The 24451-nt window shown below is 33.9% G+C and overlaps 1 protein-coding gene across 2 annotated transcripts in view; it reads right to left on the bottom strand.

The window, feature by feature from the left end:
* Nucleotides 1–24451, bottom strand: part of LOC108911570 (DNA-binding protein D-ETS-6) — a 64766-nt gene that overhangs the window by 29776 nt on the left and 10539 nt on the right. For both annotated transcript variants that reach the window (XM_023455405.1, XM_023455406.1), the window contains exons 3-4: nucleotides 8884–9051; nucleotides 8221–8337 (exon numbers count right to left, since the gene is read on the bottom strand). In XM_023455405.1, the coding sequence (XP_023311173.1) occupies nucleotides 8221–8337; nucleotides 8884–9051 (285 nt within the window). The remainder of the gene's footprint in view (nucleotides 1–8220; nucleotides 8338–8883; nucleotides 9052–24451) is intronic.

Raw genomic sequence — 24451 nt, 5'->3', positions numbered from 1 at the left:
TATCTGTTAGGATTACTTTTTTTTACGTTTATAAAAATGCAAAGTTGTATGTTACAGGCAATTTTGACAATAAAAATTTTTATTGAGATAACATAGTTGTATGTTTTTTTTAATATCTGAATTTTAGCAAAAAAACTTTTTTTTCCAAAGTTTTGTACATGATTCTTAGTAACTTGTACTAAAATCTAGCTAATTTAATTGTATCAAAAATGTATCTTTAGCACTGCCGGAGTTGTAATAACCAAAATTTTGTTTTTCGTTTTTCTCAAAACTAGGTTCAGTGCACATACAACAGTATAATTCTGAGGTGACGATATATCGTCATCATTTAATTATTTATTATCTAGAACGCCTGCTTCATATCGCGTTCTACTCCTCCGTTGGCAGCCGTTACCGGTGACTGGCGACCTCAGCCTCTAACCCCGGCACGTCTCCCATTCGCCTGGAAGTGCAAATCCCACTTGAAATTCAGCGAGAGCTCCGATATAAGGGCAATATATAACTCGTTCCGGCCCCCGCGCCGCCGCCTTCCTTCCTACGTGCGCGGCTTCCTTCCTCGACACCGCCGCACTTCCGAAAACTTTCTCACTTCCAGATAATGCCGCAATATTAATGATCGTTTTATATCATTGCACTTGCTCGGGGCCCGCCAGATTTATGAAGCTGTCTGACTGGTGACGGCCAAAGAAATAGGGAATTCATAAGGGACAACTAACGTTGAAGGCCAGTGTGTTTTTTACACAAACTACGTCTAAAAAATAGACAGGATAAGCTTGGGAGGGAATATTCCCTTTTTTAATTCAAAATTAGCTTCAGAGAGCTTGGTCAAAGTCTTTTTAATCCTCTTTCAGTTTGAAGAGAAACATTCATTTATCGGGCTTCTTAGTTTGGATGGTTTTATGGTACGTCATGATAGTTTCTGGTGATTCTATGGACTTCGTCTTTTACCAACGGCTTCTGGCCACTTTGCAACTAGATTCTTTGAAAGATTTTCATGTTAGATGATTTGGTGCAATCCCAAAGCTGGACCGTAAGTGAAAAACGTCTTTATTATACAAATAAATAACTTATTTTCTTAAGTAATAAATGTGGTTTCCATGTCTAAAGGCTATTCTTAAAATATAAAAATTAAACGAATAATATGCGGTACAAAAATTCTTCAAAGTTGTTTCCATGTGGCATATGCAGATAAACATGCTTCCACACGACGGTCCAAATTCTATCACCAAAAACACCACACAAAACATTCACTGAAAATCAGTGCTGGAAACGAGTATAGCGTAAGGATTTGCATCACACCAATAGTGAACGTTGTGAAAATTTAGTATGTCGTTTCTAGTATAACACCATTCATCCGTAAAGGGCACCTTGCTTGTAAAATCGAGATGTTGTACTATTTGATGTCGAAACCACTGGCAAAATTCCACACGGGGCTGAAAATCATTGTTATTTAATGTCTGAATCCTTTGTACATGATAGGGGTGTAATAATTGTGTACACGCCACTCGGTACTGTTAGATACACCCACTTCTCAGTCAGTGTAGCGAGTACTGCGCCTCGGATCTTCGTCAACGAGGTTTATGATGTTTTCTTCGTTGTTGGAAACATGTTTCGGTCTTCATATGTCAGGTGGACATTCTCGGTATCCTTTGAACTGCCTTTCGCACTATTCTACCGGTAGCTTGTCGTCTGTTATGGTAACGGACCGCATACAAACGACAAGCTTCATTTAAATTGTACATACTAGCATTCTTCGCACATTAACATAATATCTGCTAGTTCTTGATCAAAAAACATTTTATACGCCGGCTAATTAATACTGCAGCACACAACTACATAGCATAAGACATACTGACTACTGACCTACCATCAGATTTGCTTGATTGTGGCAGTCACTGGAACGTCAGCCAATTACGTATATAGCTAGTCCGACGCATTCTCGCGGAGCACGTGCACAAGATGCACTGGGTCGGCTTACATTTATGGTTAATTTTTTTAATTAATTTTCTCGAAAACAGAAGCATTTAGACAATCAATTGCTTAATAAAAGTGCTCATTTTTTGTGCTATCTGTGGCACTTATTTAAAAAAACATTCTGTATACATACCCTCTACATTTAAAGTTCAACCCCATTACATTAAAAACAGATATATTTAAGATTTACGAAAAAAATTAATTTTTTCACAACCATCACTTCTCTTAACTTTACTCTTTGGGGTTCGTGATGAATATCAGTGATAATTGAATTATTATACGCCTCACCCTATATGTCCAAACAGAAGGGGAGATTTCACTCCATTCAATTATTTTACGGTTTGTATAATCTAGCACGTCATTAAATACTGTTGGGTGGTTAAAAGACATCAATATATGTATAAAATTATATAGATATATTTGTTATTTTTAAATCCGAAAATCCAAAGTATTAAGCAAAATAAAAAAATCTACCTTTATCCTAACGCATATCATTTCAGCATACAGGGTGTTCCAGATAGACCTTCAATTAGACGTTTCTGGAAAACTAAGTGTACTGGAATTCTGAAAATTTATGTATGGGGGTTCCTCCTAATGTTCTATCGATTGAAAATATTGGCGTCGTCGTGGAACTTCCGGTTCTACCGGAAGTAGACGTCAACTCGCTTATTTCAAATGGAATATACTATTTTTTATTTAATTTTTGGATTCTACATCGAATTTTAAGGTAAGTTTCATAACCTTACTTTATCCTTAAACTCAATCGTTTTTGAAATGTTTTGACTTTTTCCAAATTTTTGAAAATAACATACTTACACTTAATCGGTTCTATCTCCTCCAATTTTTAAGATAGGAAGCTGAAATTTTAGATGGTCAATACCAAAACGTGTCCAAATATTTGGAATATTCGAAAGTTGGTGCATGTTACACAGGGCGTCTAAAAAACTCGGACCAATTGTGTCAAATTGAAAGTTTAATAACTCGCTTATTTTAAATTGAACACCCTGTGTTTTATAATGCCAGTAGATGCACCTGTTAATTCTCTTTCCATTGGTATAAGCATTCCCTATACCTAAATCCCACCGATTTTGAGATATTTGAACATAAGTACAGAGACGAATATAATCCAACAGTTAGCTGTAGGTTGGCTGTGGAAAAACATTTAAATGTCATTACTTATTTAGCAGATTTGCTGTCATTGCTGTAAAGCGAGTTTGTCGATTTTCCAAGTGTTTTCAATAACAATGGTACACTCAGGGTACACAGACGACAACTTTTTAAATTTAATTATCATTTACGGGGAGTGTAATAGAATTGTTAGTAGAACATGTCGCGTGCTGTATGTATTTGAAACTTTTAAATTAACTTGAATAAAAAGTCTAAAAATGGAATAAAAGTGCAGTATTCTTTGCGTGTAAATGTAAGACCGATACGATTTATCGGGTGGAGGGTAATCGGGCGATCGGGGGCGATCGGATTTATATACAACTGTAAGTGTGATAATAGCTCTTTCCGAGAAAGTCAATTTAGTCCTTTCTTTTCCTGCTTAATCGTTCCTATTTCCAATTCCACTCGTTTTCCGGCAAAACCGATTTACGCGTTCCGGAGGGCCCCTATCGCCCTTATCTTTAAATTGCTTAATACTCTTTCATTGATTACACACAATTATTGACCAGTGGGATTTAAATAGCGATGGGGAATGGATCTGGCACGGTACGGCGCTGGAAAAGGCAAAGATAAATGTAAATGACAGAATCAGATCTATTTTCTATTTGGTCTTATTTTATCTTTGATTTTATGGAAAGGTCTTATTGTACGTAACGAAACTGCTATTTACTCTGTATAACAAATTTATAAGCACCTACATATAAAAATTTCTTAATGTAGGATGTTTCATTATAAGAATTTATTTATTTATTTAAGAAGTCCTTGCCTTACAGGTATAAACCCAATTACAAAGCAAGATGACAAGAAAATACAAGTAAAAGCACAAACACATCTTACATAAGTTAACAAAACAAGAAAATAGCAATAAAAAAGTTGAATAACACAAATTATGATGAAAAGAAAAAGAAAGAAAGAAAATGCCAGAGTTTTCAATGAATCAATGCTCTGGAAACGGCTGACAGAGTACTGCTAAAAATATCAAAATTTAATTGACTGCTGCATACATCACACATTAAATATAACGGAGAGAATTTTAAAGCGTTCGTTCTCGGTGTAGGTAAATAAAAAACATTAAAATGCCTTTGAATTGTTCTGGGTACATACAAATTGAATCTTGATAAAATATCAGGACAATCAATAAGATTGTTAATTATCTTATACAAGGTGATTAGCATAAAGTATTCTCTGCGATTTTTTAATGAAGAAAAGTTAAACCTCCTTAATAAGTCATCATGTGGAAAACCCTGCTCGGGATAAAAACCAACGCTTTTATATGTCAAATATTTCAAAAACTTCCGTTGTATTCCCTCCCAAATGATTTTAATGCCTCAGAAATAACAGTATTTATGTGATGAGAAAAAGATAGTTTTGTGTCAAATAGGACACCTAGATGCCTAAACATATCTACTTTAGAAATACGATTGCCATTCAGTGAATAGTGATATGCAGTTGGCGTCTTTTTTTTAGTAGTGACATACTATTGCATTTTTTAATGTTTAGAATTAAAGAGTATGATAGGAAATTGAGCGAGGATAAAACGATTTAGTCAAATTACCTTAAAAAAATGGTACACCTACGCCCCTCTCCCCCCCTTAATTGGCTAATTGTCAAACCAAAGTGTTTATATTGGTGAGCCGCTGATGTATGACCTTTTTTAGAAACAAACGAAAAAGTGTTTAGGTTTTGAAGTGGTTGAGCTTTCTTTTTTAAAGGCCCCCCCCCACCCCAAGCAAAAATCCTAGCTACGCCCATGGAGGAAGCATATATTGAACTGAACATTTGCAAATTGTAATCTAGACCACCTAATTCGAGGGATGGAATATTAAAAACAAATTAACGTACTTAATTAATTCATGACTGCCAAAAAACTTGCTGTTTGAACACCGCATATTACAGAGAAAGATTTTTCGTCCTTCTGGAGGCAGATCTGCAAGACAGGCCCGACTATTAACTCCATCGGAGTTGCCCCGTCTGGCGGAAGCGGTTATTTCACCCCGGAGAGTTCCGAGATCCGATAATCTCCAGGAAAATCTGTTTAATAACGATGATTGTCGGCGGCATCGTTATCAATCACCCGGACCTAGCTGGCAGGAGGTTGGGAATTATTCTCGAAGAGAGGCACAGGCCTACAATCGACTTCCAAGAACTTTGGTTGGCTGATTCTTCCGCAGGGTGGTCGATCTGTCGGTTTACTTCTTAAATATTTATTAATTTGCAAGCTTAAATTTTTCCATAGATACACACAAAAAAAAATGTGATAATTTTTCGGTTACAGGATAAATTAACCAAAAAAAAATGTTTATATATTTTTTTTGTTATTCGGCAAAGTTACCTAGGTGATATACAGGGTGTTCTGAAAGTCCGTCAGGAAACTCCGGGAAGTGATTCTAGGGATTAAAATAATAGAAGTATGTAATGAATTTTTTTTCGAATTGTCAATTATTTGCAAGTTGCAGTTTGTCAAAGTTCAATCTTTCTTATTTTTCTTTTTAAATAATTTATTTAATTCAATTTCGATTAGTCATTCGACACATCCACTAAGAAGATCAAGGTCTAATGGACCAGTCAGAGACACTTTCATTATGCGCCGCTAGAAGACATTGTATCTGGAACTTAAAATATGTTTTGTTCATAATTTTTTTTTCTCTTGATAGACATCACAGAGATTTAAAGATTATTGAAAAGAAAGAGAAACATTATCAAAAAAAATTATATACTCTTTATTCAAGCCGATAAATATAACTGTTTAGCAGGAAATCGCTATTGAAGTTTTACTAAACATCAAATTTTTAATAATTATTTCTGTAATCAATCAAGGTGCCATACTTCAAATAACTGTAATTAGTAATTATTGTGTTAAGAATTGTAAAACCAGCTTTAGTAAATAAAATATCATTAGTTTTATTATCCACAATGCTATTAGTAGCCGCAAAACAAATATTATAGTGAAAAATTAAACTTATACTTGTTTTAAACAATTTTCGTTACAAATTCGTAACACCATAATTTCTAATGACATTTAGTTGAAGCATGACAACTTTATTAATTACAGAAAGAATTATAAAAATTTAATGTTTAATAAAACTTTAATAGTGATTTCCTGCTAAATGGTTACATTTATCAGCTTGAATAGTACATATTTTTTCTGATATTTTTTCTCTTTTCAACAATGTTTAAATTTCTGTAATATCTTGCAAGGGAAAAAAGTTATGAACATAACAAATTTTGAGTTCTAGGTAAAGTGTCCTCTAGCGGCGCATAATAAAATTTTTCTCTAAATGGCCCAATAGAGCTCGATCTACTTAGCGGGTGTGTCAAATGAGAAACTAATCGAACTTGATTAAATAAGTTATTTAAAAAGAAAAATTAAAAAATTACTTTCACAAGGTATTCGAAAAAAATTGCAGTACATACTGCTAATGTTTTAATCCCTAGAATCAACTCTCGGAGTTTCCTGACGGACTTTCAGAACACCCCGCATAAAAATAATAGTGAGTTTAAATTTAAATTTTCCTGGTGATTTCATTAAACTTACGGAACAAAATGACTGAAAATTATCTGAAATGAACAGCGCCGACAGCAACGACGCGAAAATTTTCGCTACAGTTTCGGATTTTTGGAAAATAAAATAATTTTATAACTTTAAAGGCCTTATGATCATCATTAACCGAAATCATTTTCGGTCAATAACCCTTCTTTTTCAAGGAAGTAATTTCTCAGTTTTAACGCAAACACTACTACAGGACGCTTGCAGACCCCGCCTCGACTGTATTCGAACGTCAGCCTGAGTACCCTGCACCTGGCCAGTATACTAATACGTTCTAATTTTTTTACTTTTGCGTTGATTACTATTTTAGTTTATTGTAAATTAATCAAGTTAATACCTCACAATGTTTTCAAATTCAAAACTTAATATAATTACGAAGACGGCCTCCTGCTCCAGGTACATTTTAACAATTAAATTTAATTCTTATACAGTTGTGGTCTAGTTGTAAGAGAAACAAGTCTTTGATGATACCGAACGTTTTGATTAATACCCACTTTAAAAAATAAGAGATATTAGTTCGCCAAATCTTTCATTCGTTTTTCATCGTATAAAACAGTACATTTATAAGGTACTTTACTACGACCTGCGGTAATTCTGCAAAATTTATTGAAGTTGTTGACGTTGCCATTACTCATATTCGTGTAAGACAATAAAAATTAGAATGTCATGGTCCACCAGTATTTCAACGTTAAGATCGCTTGCATCTACATGTTAACAGGAATTTCCAAAGGCGTCTACTAAAAACGATACAAGACAGTCAGTAGCAACTTTCATATGTGTACATTTTTTTTTGGGGCATAAGTAAAAATTTAAAACTTCTTTTGTTGTTATTAAAGTGCTTTTCGGAGGTAATTTTTTAGCACAAACATGAAACAAATCATTAATCCAGATAAATACTAAGTACTGTACATTTTACTAGATGATAGATACTTGAAGGCATCAATTAAAATACAATTTGGTTCTTCCTCGTGTTCCTCATTTTGGGACGACCCTGAATACGAGCTGTATTAAATCAAGATTTTATTTTTTCTCCCATTTGAAATAACACATTGTGCCGGCTTCTTTGTAAACAATTCTAGGAATAGGCAAGGTGGCTATGCTTCGGCAGTTGGAATTAAAAGTTGTGGGTTTTCCTATGAAATTGAAGTCTTTTAAATGCTAACTGATTGTGTCTGAATTATTATTAAGTCGATCCTCGTAAATTTCAAGCAGGAAGTTATACCTATTGGTGGAAACTCGACCTCATTCACATTTAAATCTCTATTTTGTATTTATCCAATTTCAACTGATGTAATACGTCGATTAACACAAATGAAGATTTCACAGAATTCGTAGTTATTTAAACATTTAGCAATTATCAGCTTAATATATTTATGTAGATTGTTTTGGTTATAATAATTTACGGACATAAATCTCGCTTATAAGATATTCCAGGTATTTCTAAAGCAATACCAAATTAAAATAAAAAACGACAAATACAAATTAAGTATTTACAAAGTATTTAGCAAAATAAAAAGTGGGAATGGCCTCACCTTGCTCCTCGTCGTCTGTGTCGTCTTCGTATTCCTTGCATTCCACATTCAAAGGACTACTTGACCTCCCACTAACACTATGGCGAAGATGGGCGATATATTTGGCAAGAATTGTACCTACGACATGATTAAGAATATCTTTAGTACCTACATAAGGAAATATTTTAATTACTTCAAGAACATAAAAAAGAAAAGTGATCTGTTCCAGAAACTTTGTAAGTATCCTTATGTATTTTGACGCGCTGCTCCATCACCATCACCATTTCGCGAAAAAACGTCCTATGCGCTGAATCTGAATTCAGGGCGGTTGTTCGCTATTTAAAAAAAATGGGGATCAATGGAGCAATTCTGACACCGGATTCGGATTTAAAGTCTCAAAATACATAAGGATACGTTGGTCTAGTCTTTTCGAACATACCACTTTTTTGTATGGCTGTGTTATCAAAACATGGTAAAGAACATAATATCTATAAAAGCGTAGAAATACCATGTATTTTAATTAACGCGAATTTTCACTCTACATACCCTTCACCATCATAAAGTGCAGTAAAATGTCTACTAATAATGTTTTTAAGTTTTCAGGATTTATGAAGTAATTCGACTGTTCACTTAGTATTTATCAAAGCACAACTAAACTAAGAGAAAGTTTGGGATTCCTTTTACCTGATCTGGAACATTCGGCTCTAGTTTCGAATTCGGTTCTGCTCAAATCGCAGATCTCGGCTCCAGTTTTGGGGAATTTTTCAGGATCAGGTTTCGGTTGAAGGGAGAACTTTCGGGAGCTCCATTCTAACCAAGACTTAATGTGTGAACTGGTCCATTCCTGTGGATCTAAAAGTACATAAAAAATTTGTTATTTTTAACATCAGTTATTTGCAATTTATTATTTCAGAACTTTTGTAAAGTCTACAAGAAGAGCTAATTTTCTTGGAACGCGTAAACGTAAATTTTCTGAATCTGAATTATATGGAAAAATTTATATTTTTATGAACTTGGATAAATAAGACTATAATAGCACATTGTTGTGAATTACACGAACGACTTATTTTAATCAATGTTGTTACAATTATGAATAACGTACAAACACTCCAAAGTCTGCAATATAATACTATCATACTGAATTAACAATAATAGATAACGCGACTTTCTTCCCGACTTGCTGTTTCTTAGAATCGGGATTTATTGCTAGAAGTATATCGACCCCATCTGCTTAATTTTGTAACAACTGAAATAAGATTATAGAAGACGGAAGTAATATGTATTTAGTAAAACTAGCTTTTAGGTTTCCTCGAATCGGTATTCCTCCAAAGCGTGGAATAATTTCTCTACCGGGTAAAGAGAAATAGCTTTCAAGTAGGTGGATTGATAACTGATATGCCGATAAGAATATTAGCTTCAACTGACCCTCGTTGTGTATACTTTTATTTATTTGAGAATATAGATGATTCTCAGTAATTGCGTTTTCCTATAAATTTTGATTAGGTTGAATTGAACGCTCTCTCTATTCGGATGTCTAGTTATCGTTAAGGATCGTATTTCCTAAGATATTTGTCGTAAATATATTTACACATATACACACACATGTACCTACAGTTTTCAATTCTTCGATTTATTCCTTTCCTCTTAATGGAATATGCATGTCGTTTTAAAATTGATTTAGATGTGTTTCAATAAAGATTACGTATTTCTTCGACTTACATACAGGGTGAGTCAGTTTTTTGTAGTAGGATTTTAACAGTTGATAGAGAATCATTTTTTAATAAGAAAAGTTCCTATAAACGTCTTAGAACGCTTCGTTTGTGATATATAGGGTGTTGAAAACAAACTTTTTATTAAGAATTTTTCTTAATATCTATATCTAATATCTATATATTGAACTGAAATTTGGTATTAATAACACATTATAGTTATGGTAAATAAAACAAAGATATCTGTTATCCATTTCACAGACCAGTGACGTGCCTGAGGTGGGTTACTGCCCCCTTTAACAATTCGTACGCCCGTGGATTTTTCTAGAAAATAACATCATTTCGAAATGTTCTAATCAATTCTGAACAAAACAGCTCTCTTTAAATTTTTTATAAAATGAACGGTTTTTGGTTAAATTCCTTTGGGGTAGGTACATATTTTTCTTATTACAAATGTATTACCAATATCGTACAGTTTCATGCTAAATGAATTTAACCAAAAACCGTTAATTTTATAAAAAATTGAAATAGATCTGTTTTGTTCAGAATTGATTAAAAAATTTAGAAATTATGTTATTTCCCAGAAAAATTCACGGGCGTACGAATTATTTTTTTAAATGGGGCAGTAACCCACCTCAGGCACGTCACTGGTGGGTAAAATGAATAACAGATATCTTTATTTTATTCACCATAACTAATATTCTATTAATACCAAATTTCAGTTCAATATACAGGGTGGTCCGAATTTTATGCAGGAAACTTCAAGGGCAGATAGATCTCTTTAAAATAATAGCTGTTTGCCTTATAAACATAGGACTGGAACGGCCTCGTTTTAGAGATACAGGGCGTTGAAGATGTTAAAAAAATTAAATTTTTTGTTTATATCTCCGGAATCTATTAACCGATCTCAATAAAATTTAGTACAGATAATGTATGACAGTAGGCCTTGCATTACCTAAAATATTAGCTCTAAAGGTTCAACCAGTGGTGTACAACTGGACAGGATCACCCCTTTTTTATAAAAAAAAACCTACGCCACTGTATTTTTTACAAGTTATTGTAACGGATTTATATTCTAATGCACAAAATACGTAAAATAGGTAACTTGAATTTTTTCCGTAAATTTCACCGTTCTCAAGTTATTCATACTAATACAATCCCCTTGTGGCAGATACTTCTAACCATGATATTACAATAGTATTTATGTTTATGCTTAAAAGTAAGTGCAATTTGTAAGCACTTCAACAAAATTCTTTACACTCGTCGCTTTCATCTTTTTGGATTAAAAAACGTCTCTGCAACTCGGGATGAGTAAATCGAAGATTTAAAAAGTTCTACATAAAGATGGTAGAAATCCGTACCATTAACAACCTGTGCAAAATTTACTTTCGGAAGATGCAGAGAGACACCTGAATTTTTGTCAGTGGTTGTTAAAGTCACAACATAATACAGAATCCTTACTAAAAATACTTTGGATCGATGAAGCTACGTTCAATCCTCATGAAATTCGAACAAGATCTTTTCAAGACGAATTTTCTGTGAAAGTGTGGCTCGGAATAATTCGCAGTAAAGTTTGTGGACCTTTCTTCTTGCTACCATCCAAATTCCCAATAATTTCTTAACTCTCTAGAAAACCATCTATTTGAATTATTACTTTCAAGCATAACCATAAATATTCTTGTAATATTATGTTTTGAAATGTCTGCCACAAGGGGACTGTATTGGTATGAATAACTTGAGAACGGCGAATCTTAGGAAAAAAATTCAAGTTACCTTTATTACGTAATTAGTGCATTAGAATATAAATCCGTTACAATAAGTTATAAAAAATACAGTGGCGTAGGTTTCTTTTATAAAAAGAGGGCGACCCCTGTCCAGTTGTACACCACTGGTTGAACCTCTAGAGCTCGCATTTTAGGGAATACAAGGCCTACTGTCATACATTATCTGTACCAAATTTTATTGAGATCGGTTAATAGATTTCGGAGATATAAACAAAAAATCAATTTTTTTTAACAACTTTAACACCCTGTATCTCTAAAACGAGGTCGTTCTAGACCTATGTTTATAAGGCAAATACCTATTCTTTTAAAGAGATCTATCTGCCCTCGAAGTTTCCAGCATTAAATTCGGACCACCCTGTATATTGGTCTTTTAGAGATATTAAGATTCTAAGATTAAGATACTAAAATTCTTAAAAAAAGTTTGTTTTCAACACCCTATATCTCACAAACGAAGCGTTCTAAGACCTACGTTTATAGGAACTTTTCTTATTAAAAAATGAATCTCTATCAACTGTTAAAATCCTACCACAAAAAACTGACTCACCCTGTACTATAAGATGTATCTTAAACGTATACACATATTTTAACCATTTTTCGAATTTCAAATATTTACGGAGGTATGAATTTCTTTAAATCCACCCATTCGTATATGCATATTTTGAGAACCATTGTTCATGCAAAAGGTATTCAAAATCCTGCTTCCTGGTGAACAATTAATGAATAAATATGATGTTCTACTTTCCCTTTTTTTAACACAACGAAGTTACAGACAAGTCGTTTTTGCTAACCTTGTAGATAAATGGTGGTGCACATTTCTCCTTTCACTGTTCAACTTATGGTTTGACCGAAAATTTATCTCTCCAGTACTTATTTTTGACTCACCTCGTATAGTTTAGTTGCACCAAATAATATTTTTAATTATGAGATTCATAATTCAGTAAGTCATATTTTTTTATATTTTATGAGCCAAATGGAAAACAAAATAATAATTTTCATGTCTAAAAATTTGGAAAGCGTGTTGTAAAAAACAAGCCCGGTGAAAATAGACATTTAAAGTTACAATAATTCTCATAAAGCTGAAAATTGGTATGAACGTTGGGAACACCATTACAAATGAAATGTGAAAAGTCCCCATCGATCCCACATCTGCAAAAAAATTTATTCAAGGTCAAAGTTCGCAAATATGGTCTTTTTCATAAAAATAGGTCAGACAAAAATTGTAAACCATTATCTATGAAAATTGTTCTTACACTTTTTTTTCCTAAGAATCACCATTTCTGAGATATAGCAATTCAAAAAGTTGAACCAACCGAAATAAATTATTTATTATTTTTAAAACCAGGGAAGGCTCAACAGCGATCGGAACTGTATTCTTCCAAAAGTTTATCTGCTTTTTTAAAATGCCAAAATCACATACCTACTATTTTTACACACAATAACTGGCTGCCATACGACATTAGCAATTTTTAGGGGGGTAAAACAACAGTTTTTTAAATTGTTTGAAAAACAAGATTTAGTTAATTGTGCTAAAGTATTTAAAGAGAGTACTCCACAAGCTGTAATCACCAACGGAATTCGCTTTATTCTTTCTATATACGGAGCACCAAAAAAAATTACGTGCTTAGATAAGTTTCGATACTTATCTTTTGTAAAAAAAATACTCGTAGCAATAAACGAGTGCAATTAACTTGTCCTCCCTCAACCTCTGCTTCTGCTCATCAACATCTATTTCAGATATATTATCAAGTTCAAGTGTGGCTTGGTAGTCAACTGAACCCAAAAGACTGGAGTTGGAAGTTAATTGACAATAGATTGGAACCAATCCAGACTTTACTCCCGCACCGAAAAAGCTCCTCATTATGCAATGCAAAAATGGATGTAGTGCTAAGTGCGGCTGCAAAAAAGTTGGATTGTTTTGTTCATTATCATGTACCAGTTGTCAAGGCTAATCGTGCTGCAATGTTGAATCGTCATCAGAAGAGGGTTCTTACGATATCAGCGAGGAGACATCTGATGCATCGCTGTTAGAACAATTTACTTGTATCCAGCAGCAAGAAGAAGGAGGAGGAGAAGAAGAAGAAGACATTACAGTTGAAGTTCCATCAGATAATTATTATCAATCAGACGAATAGTTTTCCCCAATTACGCATAAATCACACCGCTTTCATCATTTCCAGTAGTAGGTACCATTTTTTATTTAATACAATATTATTTAATTAAACAGGACCACAATAGATCGTGGAATAGGCCTACTGGGGAAACCACGTTAATAAAACGCGCGTACAGTACCTCGCAGGTGGCGTGGAAACGTGTGCACATTATGGAGAACACAACTTTTACATCTTTTTGGATCGCAATATCTCATAAATGGTGATTCTTAGGAAAAAAAGTGTAAGAACAATTTTTATATATAATGAATGATTTACAATTTTTGTCCGACCTATTTTTATGATAAAACTTACCGTTTGGCTGAAAAATGCAAAAAACTCATTTTTTGCGAACTTTGACCTTGAATAAATTATTTTGCAGATGTGGGATCGATGGGGACTTTTCATATTTCATTTGTAATGGTGTTCCCAACATTCGTACCAATTTTCAGGTTTATGCGAATTATTGTAAGCTTACCCCTATTTTTTGAGCTACTTTGGGTATAAGATGAACCACCGACATGAAATATTTATGTTAAAAATTGTACATTGAATACCTGTAACATGCGCAGTCATGTTTTCTTTAAATAATAATTATTTCAGGTTTCCAGAGTTTGCTAGCTAGTCTACAAAGCAACGCAAGATTTAAATTGCGCGCCATTTTCATTTCGAAAAGCTGACAGCATTGTGTCAATGGAGAACGACATCGAAAGATGCTATTAAGATTTATGTGGTCTCATTTGGATGGCATGTGGTTCCAGCAGCATGGTACCACCTGCCATACGATACCTGAAACTATCCACTTATTACAAGAGAAATTTAATGGACAATTCATCTCACGGAACAGTGAAGTGACTTAGACAACAGGATCATGCAATCTTACGCCATGCCATGGGGATTCGCAAAGTCCAAAGTTTATTCTGCTCGAACGAATACCATTCCTGAATTAAAGGCAGAAATTCAGAGAGTTATCAACGAAATTCAGCTGCTGATATGCAAATGAGTCGCAGGGGCATAGACCTTATAAACTACTAGGTCTATGCGCAGGGGACATCTGTCCGATATCTTCTTTCATATTTAATGACAATGTAAAAACTTTGTCAATCTTTTAATTAATAAAATATTTTTTCCTCATATAAAATCGTTCGTTTCTTTTGGGACACCATTTATTTGAAAGAACCCCGCACACACGTTATGGAAATTGTTCTTTCGGTGAAATTACACATTGATTGACGTTATTCTTTGAGTTACTATGAAATCAACGGTACCCATCAAGTTCTACTAAAAAAATCAGGCATATTTACTTGAAATTCTACTTTCCCTCCTAATTTTCTCATAAAATAGTTCACCCTGTATAAATTTCAAACTCAACTGCGCGTCATATCGTATAAGTACAAGATGTGACGAGTTGCGGCACACTTGCAGGGCTGATTCCCGTCGTCAAAACGAGCGATGAGCTCTGCCGCATTCTCAAAACCTTTCGATCGACCATCATCGATACGAAGGAATGCAACAAAAACCAAACCCGCGACCTGCGAGGTTCTATATGCAGCGCTGTCTTAAATGTCCGATAATTATGAGTAATTCAGATGGTATGCGCGAGGACGCGGAATGCGGTCGCCCGGCGGACCAGGAATGAATGAGTTACTACCGGATGGGTCACCGCTGGGAATCTCGGAAACGGTGAGAGCGCGAGAGATTACGGTGCGGCGGGAAAACTTCTCGGTATGAATGGAGCGATTAAGCCTTGGGGGTTGAATGAGTAATTGCCGAATTACGTTCGTCGCCCTCGATAATGCAACGCGTCGTACGTCATTGAAAACGCGTGAGAATGAACACTTCCATCAAAGCAGTCATTGGTTTAGATTAGAACATGCATTCCAGAGCTAGGTGTTACTCGAGGACAGTGTATTCATGTGTAGTATTCAATACAATGTTTGTGTAATATGTATTCAAATACCGAATACTTTTATTTGACAGTATTTGTAAAATTGTAAATTTTTTATTGATTCATAAAGTATACAATGTAGGGTTGTGCATGGAATAGCTTATCGGGTAAATGGCCTCTACGGCTTTGCTGGCACATACGCACTCTTTTGTAGAAATTTTCTCCTTCACACGTGGGTGGTCGTGGGCTCTTTAGCATAAACCTTAGACTTCAAAAAACTCCAAAGAAACGGCGTTAAATCGTATATTCTGGGTAGCCAATTCTGCTCACCAAAACGGGAAATTACACGACCAGGAAATGACTTATGCACTAACTGAATTGTTTCTCGGGCTGTATGGCATGGGGCGCCGTCTTGGTGAAACCACATGTCGCCTACATATATCTTGCAATTTGCATTAACTCTCCTGACCAGTCTCATTTTGGAAGAATGGTCCGATGATGCCTCCAGCCCAAACAGCCATCAAACAGTGACAAGTTATGGACGCATTTGTTTCTCAACAATCACTCGTGGATTTTCTGAACCTCAAATTCGAAAAATCAGAATCCACTTGTTCCATAACCCATTCGACGAACTCTCTTCGCTCTGCATGATCAATAGGCTTCAGTTCTTGAGTCAGTTGAACTTTGTAAGCATAAAGGTGCAAATCTTTCATGAGAATACGCTGTAGAGAGCTTCTCGAAATGTCCAATTTTTTACCACGGTGTTGAATTGATTCCTGGACTCTCAGCAACACTCTCACCAACTGCTTCGATGATTGTCGATGTTGTTGATGGACGGTCAGAGTGTTTAAGCAAGGTCACTAATTCATTGAGTCTCCTTGAATTTTTCCATTAATCTCTTCATAGTTGATGAAGTTAAATCACTATTCCGATCATATTTTGTACGAAAACAGTATCTTCATTTTTAATAACCCTGATCTGCACTTTAATTCTTGCTTACGTTGCCATTGGGCGGCGGAAACCGTGCTATCTGGAGTTAGTGTTGTAAGTTGTATCAGTGCATTATCTGCATTGTTGTTATAAATAGAGAATGGGAAATAATATAGTCAAACAGATTGCTTTTGTATAGCTTAGCGTCACCATATTTTCTTCATATCAATGTGGACGTAGCGCCGAACATTAAAAAATATTCTACTGTTTTAAAAAATATTTTTCTGACGTGGTTTATTAAATATTAACTAATATTGGTTACTAATTGTAAATAAAACTAAATTTATGTTTTAAAATAATAATAATATTTTTGTCGTATTAGAAAACATACATAATAAAAAAGTAGATACAAGTACTAATTTATTTGACGTATTAAATATTTTTTTTAAAATNTTGGTAAGTTATAGCTAATTCAGCTATGTGCACTGGTGTGCACCTAGTTCGAATTTTTGAAAAATGGATGGAACAAGCGAACAAATAAATTTGACCTCAAGGTAAGCTGTGAAACTAAAAATATTATTTCAGAGTTTGAGGTCAAATTTGTTTGTATGCTCAACTATATTTTTTTTTTATTTCAGTTTGATTCTTATATTTTAGGAAGGAATGGGTATAGTTGAAGGAAATGAAATTATTGAGGAGGTAGTATTTGAAGGCACCATAGATGAGCTGAACGAAGTTATGAGTCCCACCACCTCTGATTCAAGACCTGGTTCAAGGCACCAGAAAACTCCCAATACACAAAGGGAAGTGGCGAAGTTGATCGGCCAAGCAACTGCAGCATTGCAAGAGTCTAAGCGGTTAAAGCTTGATGACGATTTGTCAGCTTTCTCAAGGTAGATTTTTTTTTAAACTATTGTAATTAACATCATGTGAATTTATAGATCTGTAGAAGCAGAAATGCGAAAACTTAAAAATCAACCACGGCTAAGAACATTGAAAAGAGCTATATTGAATTTTATTTTTTCTGCCCAGGAGGAAGAGGAAACAGAAGAATTGTATTAATATTAATATTATTAATGCATGTGTTTGAATTAGCAGTAAAAAAATAAAATAAAATTTTAGATAATATATTTCTTTCCATTTCAAAAACATCCACTTACAAAATGATCATTAGGTATATCTATATTTATTTAAAAGATACAAATATACTAAATAAAAAACTAAGAACTAACCAGTGATTAATTTTAAATATAGTTATTAAACACAACAATTTTCTTAAAATTATAAGAACTTAAGACGAAAGAAGTACATGATTTTTTCATTAATATTTTTTAAGCAATATTGTTTTGCCATGGAACAGCACCTATATTGTTAAAATAATCTGCAAAACAATCTCGAACTCTTAGTGCTTCTGCACCTGCATGATTTCCTTGTTGCTGATTTAAGCCATACCTAAATTCATAATTATCATTGGTATTTTCAAAATCTTCATTATATACTGCAGAACATTTACACAACAGGTAATTGTGTAAAACTACACAAGCCTGTGTTATATGTTTTACATGTCGTTCAGACATATTAATTGTATTCAGTAGTATCCTCCATATGTTAGCTAACAGCCCAAAAGCATTTTCGACTACTCTACGGGCTCTACTGAGTCTATAATTAAATATCCTTTTTTCCCATGTTATATTTCTGAAAGGATAAGGTTTCAGAACAGTTTTCATCAAGGGAAAGGCCGAATCCCCAACAATTACAAATGGTAACTTTGGTGCTGTTGTCTTCGGTAATGGATTTTCTTCCGGAAAATTTAAACTATTATTCTGCATAGCATGAAATAATTTACTTTTTCTAAATACACCTCCATCGGATATTCTTCCATTGGTGCCAATATCCACGTAAAGAAATTTATAATTTGCATCAACCACTCCTAGAAGCACGATGCTGTGGAAACCCTTGTAGTTATAAAATTTGGATCCTTTTGGGGCCCGAAAGGCAATGTGTTTTCCATCGATAGATCCTAAAGCATTAGGAAATTGCCATCGGTCATAAAATTCTTTGGAAATATTTAACCAATCAGCTGCTGTGTGGGGCGCCTAAAAATGATTACATGTTGAAAACATAAAACAAACTGAGAAACAAAAAATAAATCATAATTAAAAACTAACTTACCTTCAAATATTCATTTTTTAATTCGTCATAAATTATTGGGGTTACTTCATGAATAATTTGTGTAATTGTTGAATGTCCAACTCTAAATGAATAATGCAGGCTTTTCATGCTTTCTCCGGTAGCCAAAAGTGATAATCAATCTATCCCGAGCTGATATGGCCTCACGCAAAAATGTATCTTGCTTTGAAATTTTTGGTTCTATTCTTCTTAGTAAATCCAAGAAAGTGCATTTATCCATTAGCAGGAAACTTTATATCGCTCAGGGTCCTCATTCAATTCCTTATTAATTAAATTCAGATTACCTTTATCCCGATCTAACCAAGGCCTCTTCCACCACCTTCGTTGAGGCATTATTATGCTTGCTGTCCCACAGATTAATGCAGCTAGCAATATTGCTTCCTCTTGTTCCATAACAAGCTTTTTTAATATTGTTATATTTAGGTTATATTTAACAAGAGAACAATTATTAAACTAAACTAAATTTTCCCGCTCAGCGTCGGCAACTGTTAATGCCTACCAACATAAAACATAAAAACAACTAGATTTGACCCAACTACACAACCCTTGAATAAACTCATAAATGTGCATGCATAAGGAATTTCACCCTCGATCTTGGAAAAACTCTTGTAAACAGCTGATGGGTTCACATAAAACCCCGGGGTCAAAACCCTGCTAAAAACTCCTAAGTGAGAATCAGCCTTAAGTACAAGATGTGACGAGTTGCGGCACACTTGCAGGGCTGATTCCCGTCGTCAAAACGAGCGATGAGCTCTGCCGCATTCCCAAAACCTTTCGATCGACCATCATCGATACGAAGGAATGCAACAAAAACCAAACCCGCGACCTGCGAGGTTCTATATGCAGCGCCGTCTTAAATGTCCGATAATTATGAGTAATTCAGATGGTATGCGCGAGGACGCGGAATGCGGTCGCCCGGCGGACCAGGAATGAATGAGTTACTACCGGATGGGTCACCGTTGGGAATCTCGGAAACGGTGAGAGCGCGAGAGATTACGGTGCGGCGGGAAAACTTCTCGGTATGAATGGAGCGATTAAGCCTTGGGGGTTGAATGAGTAATTGCCGAATTACGTTCGTCGCCCTCGATAATGCAACGCGTCGTACGTCATTGAAAACGCGTGAGAATGAACACTTCCATCAAAGCAGTCTTTGGTTTAGATTAGAACATGCATTCCAGAGCTAGGTGTTACTCGAGGACAGTGTATTCATGTGTAGTATTCAATACAATGTTTGTGTAATATGTATTCAAATACCGAATACTTTTATTTGACAGTATTTGTAAAATTGTAAATTTTTTATTGATTCATAAAGTATACAATGTAGGGTTGTGCATGGAATAGCTTATCGGGTAAATGGCCTCTACGGCTTTGCTGGCACATACGCACTCTTTTGTAGAAATTTTCTCCTTCACACGTGGGTGGTCGTGGGCTCTTTAGCATAAACCTTAGACTTCAAAAAACTCCAAAGAAACGGCGTTAAATCGTATATTCTGGGTAGCCAATTCTGCTCACCAAAACGGGAAATTACACGACCAGGAAATGACTCATGCACTAACTGAATTGTTTCTCGGGCTGTATAGCATGGGGCGCCGTCTTGGTGAAACCACATGTCGTCTACATATATCTTGCAATTTGCATTAACTCTCCTGACCAGTCGCATTTTGGAAGAATGGTCCGATGATGCCTCCAGCCCAAACAGCCATCAAACAGTGACAAGTTATGGACGCATTTGTTTCTCAACAATCACTCGTGGATTTTCTGAACCTCAAATTCGAAAAATCAGAATCCACTTGTTCCATAACCCATTCGACGAACTCTCTTCGCTCTGCATGATCAATAGGCTTCAGTTCTTGAGTCAGTTGAACTTTGTAAGCATAAAGGTGCAAATCTTTCATGAGAATACGCTGTACAGAGCTTCTCGAAATGTCCAATTTTTTACCACGGTGTTGAATTGATTCCTGGACTCTCAGCAACACTCTCACCAACTGCTTCGATGATTGTCGATGTTGTTGATGGACGGTCAGAGTGTTTAAGCAAGGTCACTAATTCATTGAGTCTCCTTGAATTTTTCCATTAATCTCTTCATAGTTGATGAAGTTAAATCACTATTCCGATCATATTTTGTACGAAAACAGTATCTTCATTTTTAATAACCCTGATCTGCACTTTAATTCTTGCTTACGTTGCCATTGGGCGGCGGAAACCGTGCTATCTGGAGTTAGTGTTGTAAGTTGTATCAGTGCATTATCTGCATTGTTGTTATAAATAGAGAATGGGAAATAATATAGTCAAACAGATTGCTTTTGTATAGCTTAGCGTCACCATATTTTCTTCATATCAATGTGGACGTAGCGCCGAACATTAAAAAATATTCTACTGTTTTAAAAAATATTTTTCTGACGTGGTTTATTAAATATTAACTAATATTGGTTACTAATTGTAAATAAAACTAAATTTATGTTTTAAAATAATAATAATATTTTTGTCGTATTAGAAAACATACATAATAAAAAAGTAGATACAAGTACTAATTTATTTGACGTATTAAATATTTTTTTTAAAATGGTTTCAAGTTTTTACAAATAATTATGTATTACTTTTTTTAAGTAACGTATGTATTTAGTTTGTGATTTTCAGTATCAATGACCTCTAACATTGATCTAGTTTAGCTAAATTAATCTACTGCCACTACGTAAAGTAGATACGAACGCATTTAGAAAAGTTAAAACAAGTAATATTAAAAAGTTATAAAATTTTCAAAATTACTAAAATCTAAATCTTCATACTAAGGAACTTATTAGTTCTAAAATTCATCTATTCAAAAATAAGACTGCAAAACAATTAACTCTCTTTAAATTTTGTAAATACAGGGTGGGCCATTAGTGTGAGAAAGTAAAATAACTCCCTTGTTATTCATAATATAGAAAAAAAGTTTATATATAAGTTGTACAGGATCCAAAAACCTAAAGGACAAAATTAATTTGAAACATATAGGGCGATGAGTAAAAACGGGACACGCCAAATATTACATTTTTTAAATGGAACACCCTGTATATTTTTAAACATATGGATTTCTGAGAAAATTCTATATATGGCAATATAAACAGTTTAATATTTTAGTCCGGGGTTGCCAAGTTATGTAGAAAATTCTTCGAATTTTGGAAAAAACATGACCTCGAAGAAGTTGTATTAACTTTCAACTACTGACACTTGGAGCAAAAATATTTGACAGTCATAAGAAAATGTTAGGCAAAAACTCCTATTTTAGCTAATATCGATATTTTATGCAGGGCATTTTTTATAATACGATCATTTTTAGAAAGTTCAAACTTGATTTTCTAAAATTTTTCAAATAAAACACCCTGTATTTTATTGTTCTATTTTATTCACATATCAGTCCGCTTCAACTTTTATTAAGTATGTTCTACACCTAAAGTTGCTAGTTTTTAAGATATAGCAACATTGCTGGAAAAACCTAATTTTTATTATTTTCGGTCACACGAAATGGCTTTGGAAAAAACTGTCACATTGTGCCAACTTGTCAGTTCATAATTTATCATTCCATTTTGAGTTAATATTTGTTAGTTGGTATTCTATAAATAATAAAAATTAAGTTTTCTCAGAAATGTTGCTATGTCTTAAAAACTAACAATTTTAGGTATAGAACATGCTTAATAAAAGTTGAAGTGGACCGATATATGAATAAAATAAAACAATAAAATACAGGGTGTTCCATTTGAACAATTTTAGAAAATAAAATTTAAACTTTCTAAAAATGATCGTATTATAAAAAATGCCCTATATAAACTATCGATATTAGCTAATATAGGAGCCTTTGTCTAACACTTGCCTGTAACTCTGTCTAAGTATTTTGTTCCAAGTGTTAGTAGCTAAAAATTAATACAACTTCTTCGAGGTCATGTTTTTTTCAAAATTCGAAGAATTTTCTACATAACTTGACAACCCTGCACTAAAGTGACAAACTATTTATATTGCCAAATACAGATTTTTTTCGGAAATCCATATGTTTAAAAATATACAGGGTGTTCCATTTAAAAAATGTAATATTTGGCATGTCCCATTTTTATTCATCGCTCTGTATGTTTCAAAATAATTTTGTAGTTTAGGTTTCTTGATTATGTACAACTTTTATATAAACTTTTTTTCTGTATTATGAGTAACAAGGGAGTTATTTTACTTTCTCACACTACTGGCCCACCCTGTATATTAATTTTCGCAGAAATTGCTTAGCTTTATATGTTTTGACATCCACGTCAGTTGTCCTAAGCGGAAGTCAAGTAACGTTTAAAACGTCTAAGTTCCTTGTTAATTTATGCTTAGTCTATCTAGTTCTGAAGTAAAAGCAGTCAAAATTCTAACATACCATATAACCACGTATAACAGAAACCTTAGCGTAAATTCCCTTGAATTTTGTAAAGCACAATCAGAATCCCAAGTCGTCAATAATAAAAAAAATTGCGCCTTTGAACATTCCAGTGATTGATGAAGCCAATCCATATCCAATTACAATAACCGGGGCGCCTCCGGCATTTTTTTGAATAGCTAAATTAATTCTAGTGTATTAGATTCAATTAATTTTCGATGTCGTTACTCATTTCTTCGCAATGAATTCAACTGAACTCATTCATTCACTTTGTAATGAGTAGGCGAAATACGCCGAAATATGCACCACGTATTTAGTTTTCCTTTCGTTTGACTTGTTGCAATATTCACGCCAAGGTTAAACAAACTTTTCGCTAATAATTAAAATTTCCAGAGTTAAACGAGATGCATTACGTTGATATTTATCTTGAAATAATTTAGAATTCATTGTAGTAAAGTATCATCTACAGTAGATACCTATTCTATAAAAATATAAAATAATAATTAAACATTCCTTGTAAGTATACATTTTTTAATTCAAAGCTTTATTAAGGCAAACTTTTTTGGGAATATTTTATTGATTTTATTCTTACTAGACATACAATATACAGGGTGGTACGTAATTGCCTCCTTATATTTTTAGCAATGTCCAAAAATATAAAAATCGGGTTTCTCGACATGAAAATTTAGCCCCAAGTTTAACTCCAAAAAAATCGTAGCAGAGTAGGATTTGAAATATAAGAAAGTATTTGAACTTTATTTATTTTTTTGCTTATTATGTTAACAGCTTGCACATCTCTAAAGTGAAACATTGTTTGTTTAAACACCTAAGTACACTGATTATACCTTACAGAATGGTTTATTCATCCATATAAACAAAAGCATGAAATAGTAAGAACAAAGTCTATCGAAGTACCTAAGTGGAGTACGACCCTGTTGAGAGCAGTGCCTCCCTAACTCTAGGTCAATAGTGTCTTTTAGTGTCACATATTTAGGCAACCCAGAACAAATTGTCATAGTTAATTGTACAGACCGAATCTGACCCTAGTGTACTATTTACATATATATTATAAAAATGAACTTCAAATTAATTTATTTTTACAAGGAGTTAGAAGTATTTAAGAACAACCAACACGTGTTTCGTAAAATAGATACACTAATGTGCTTAAAACTTACAAAAATTTATTAGAGAATATTTCTAAATTTAAATAAAATAAAAAT

This window comes from Anoplophora glabripennis, unplaced genomic scaffold (genome assembly GCF_000390285.2).
Source record: "Anoplophora glabripennis isolate ALB-LARVAE unplaced genomic scaffold, Agla_2.0 scaffold6, whole genome shotgun sequence".
NCBI classification, from domain to species: Eukaryota; Metazoa; Arthropoda; class Insecta; order Coleoptera; family Cerambycidae; genus Anoplophora; species Anoplophora glabripennis.
Note: the sequence above shows the minus strand (reverse complement) of the source record. Positions and strands in the feature narration are given on the sequence as shown.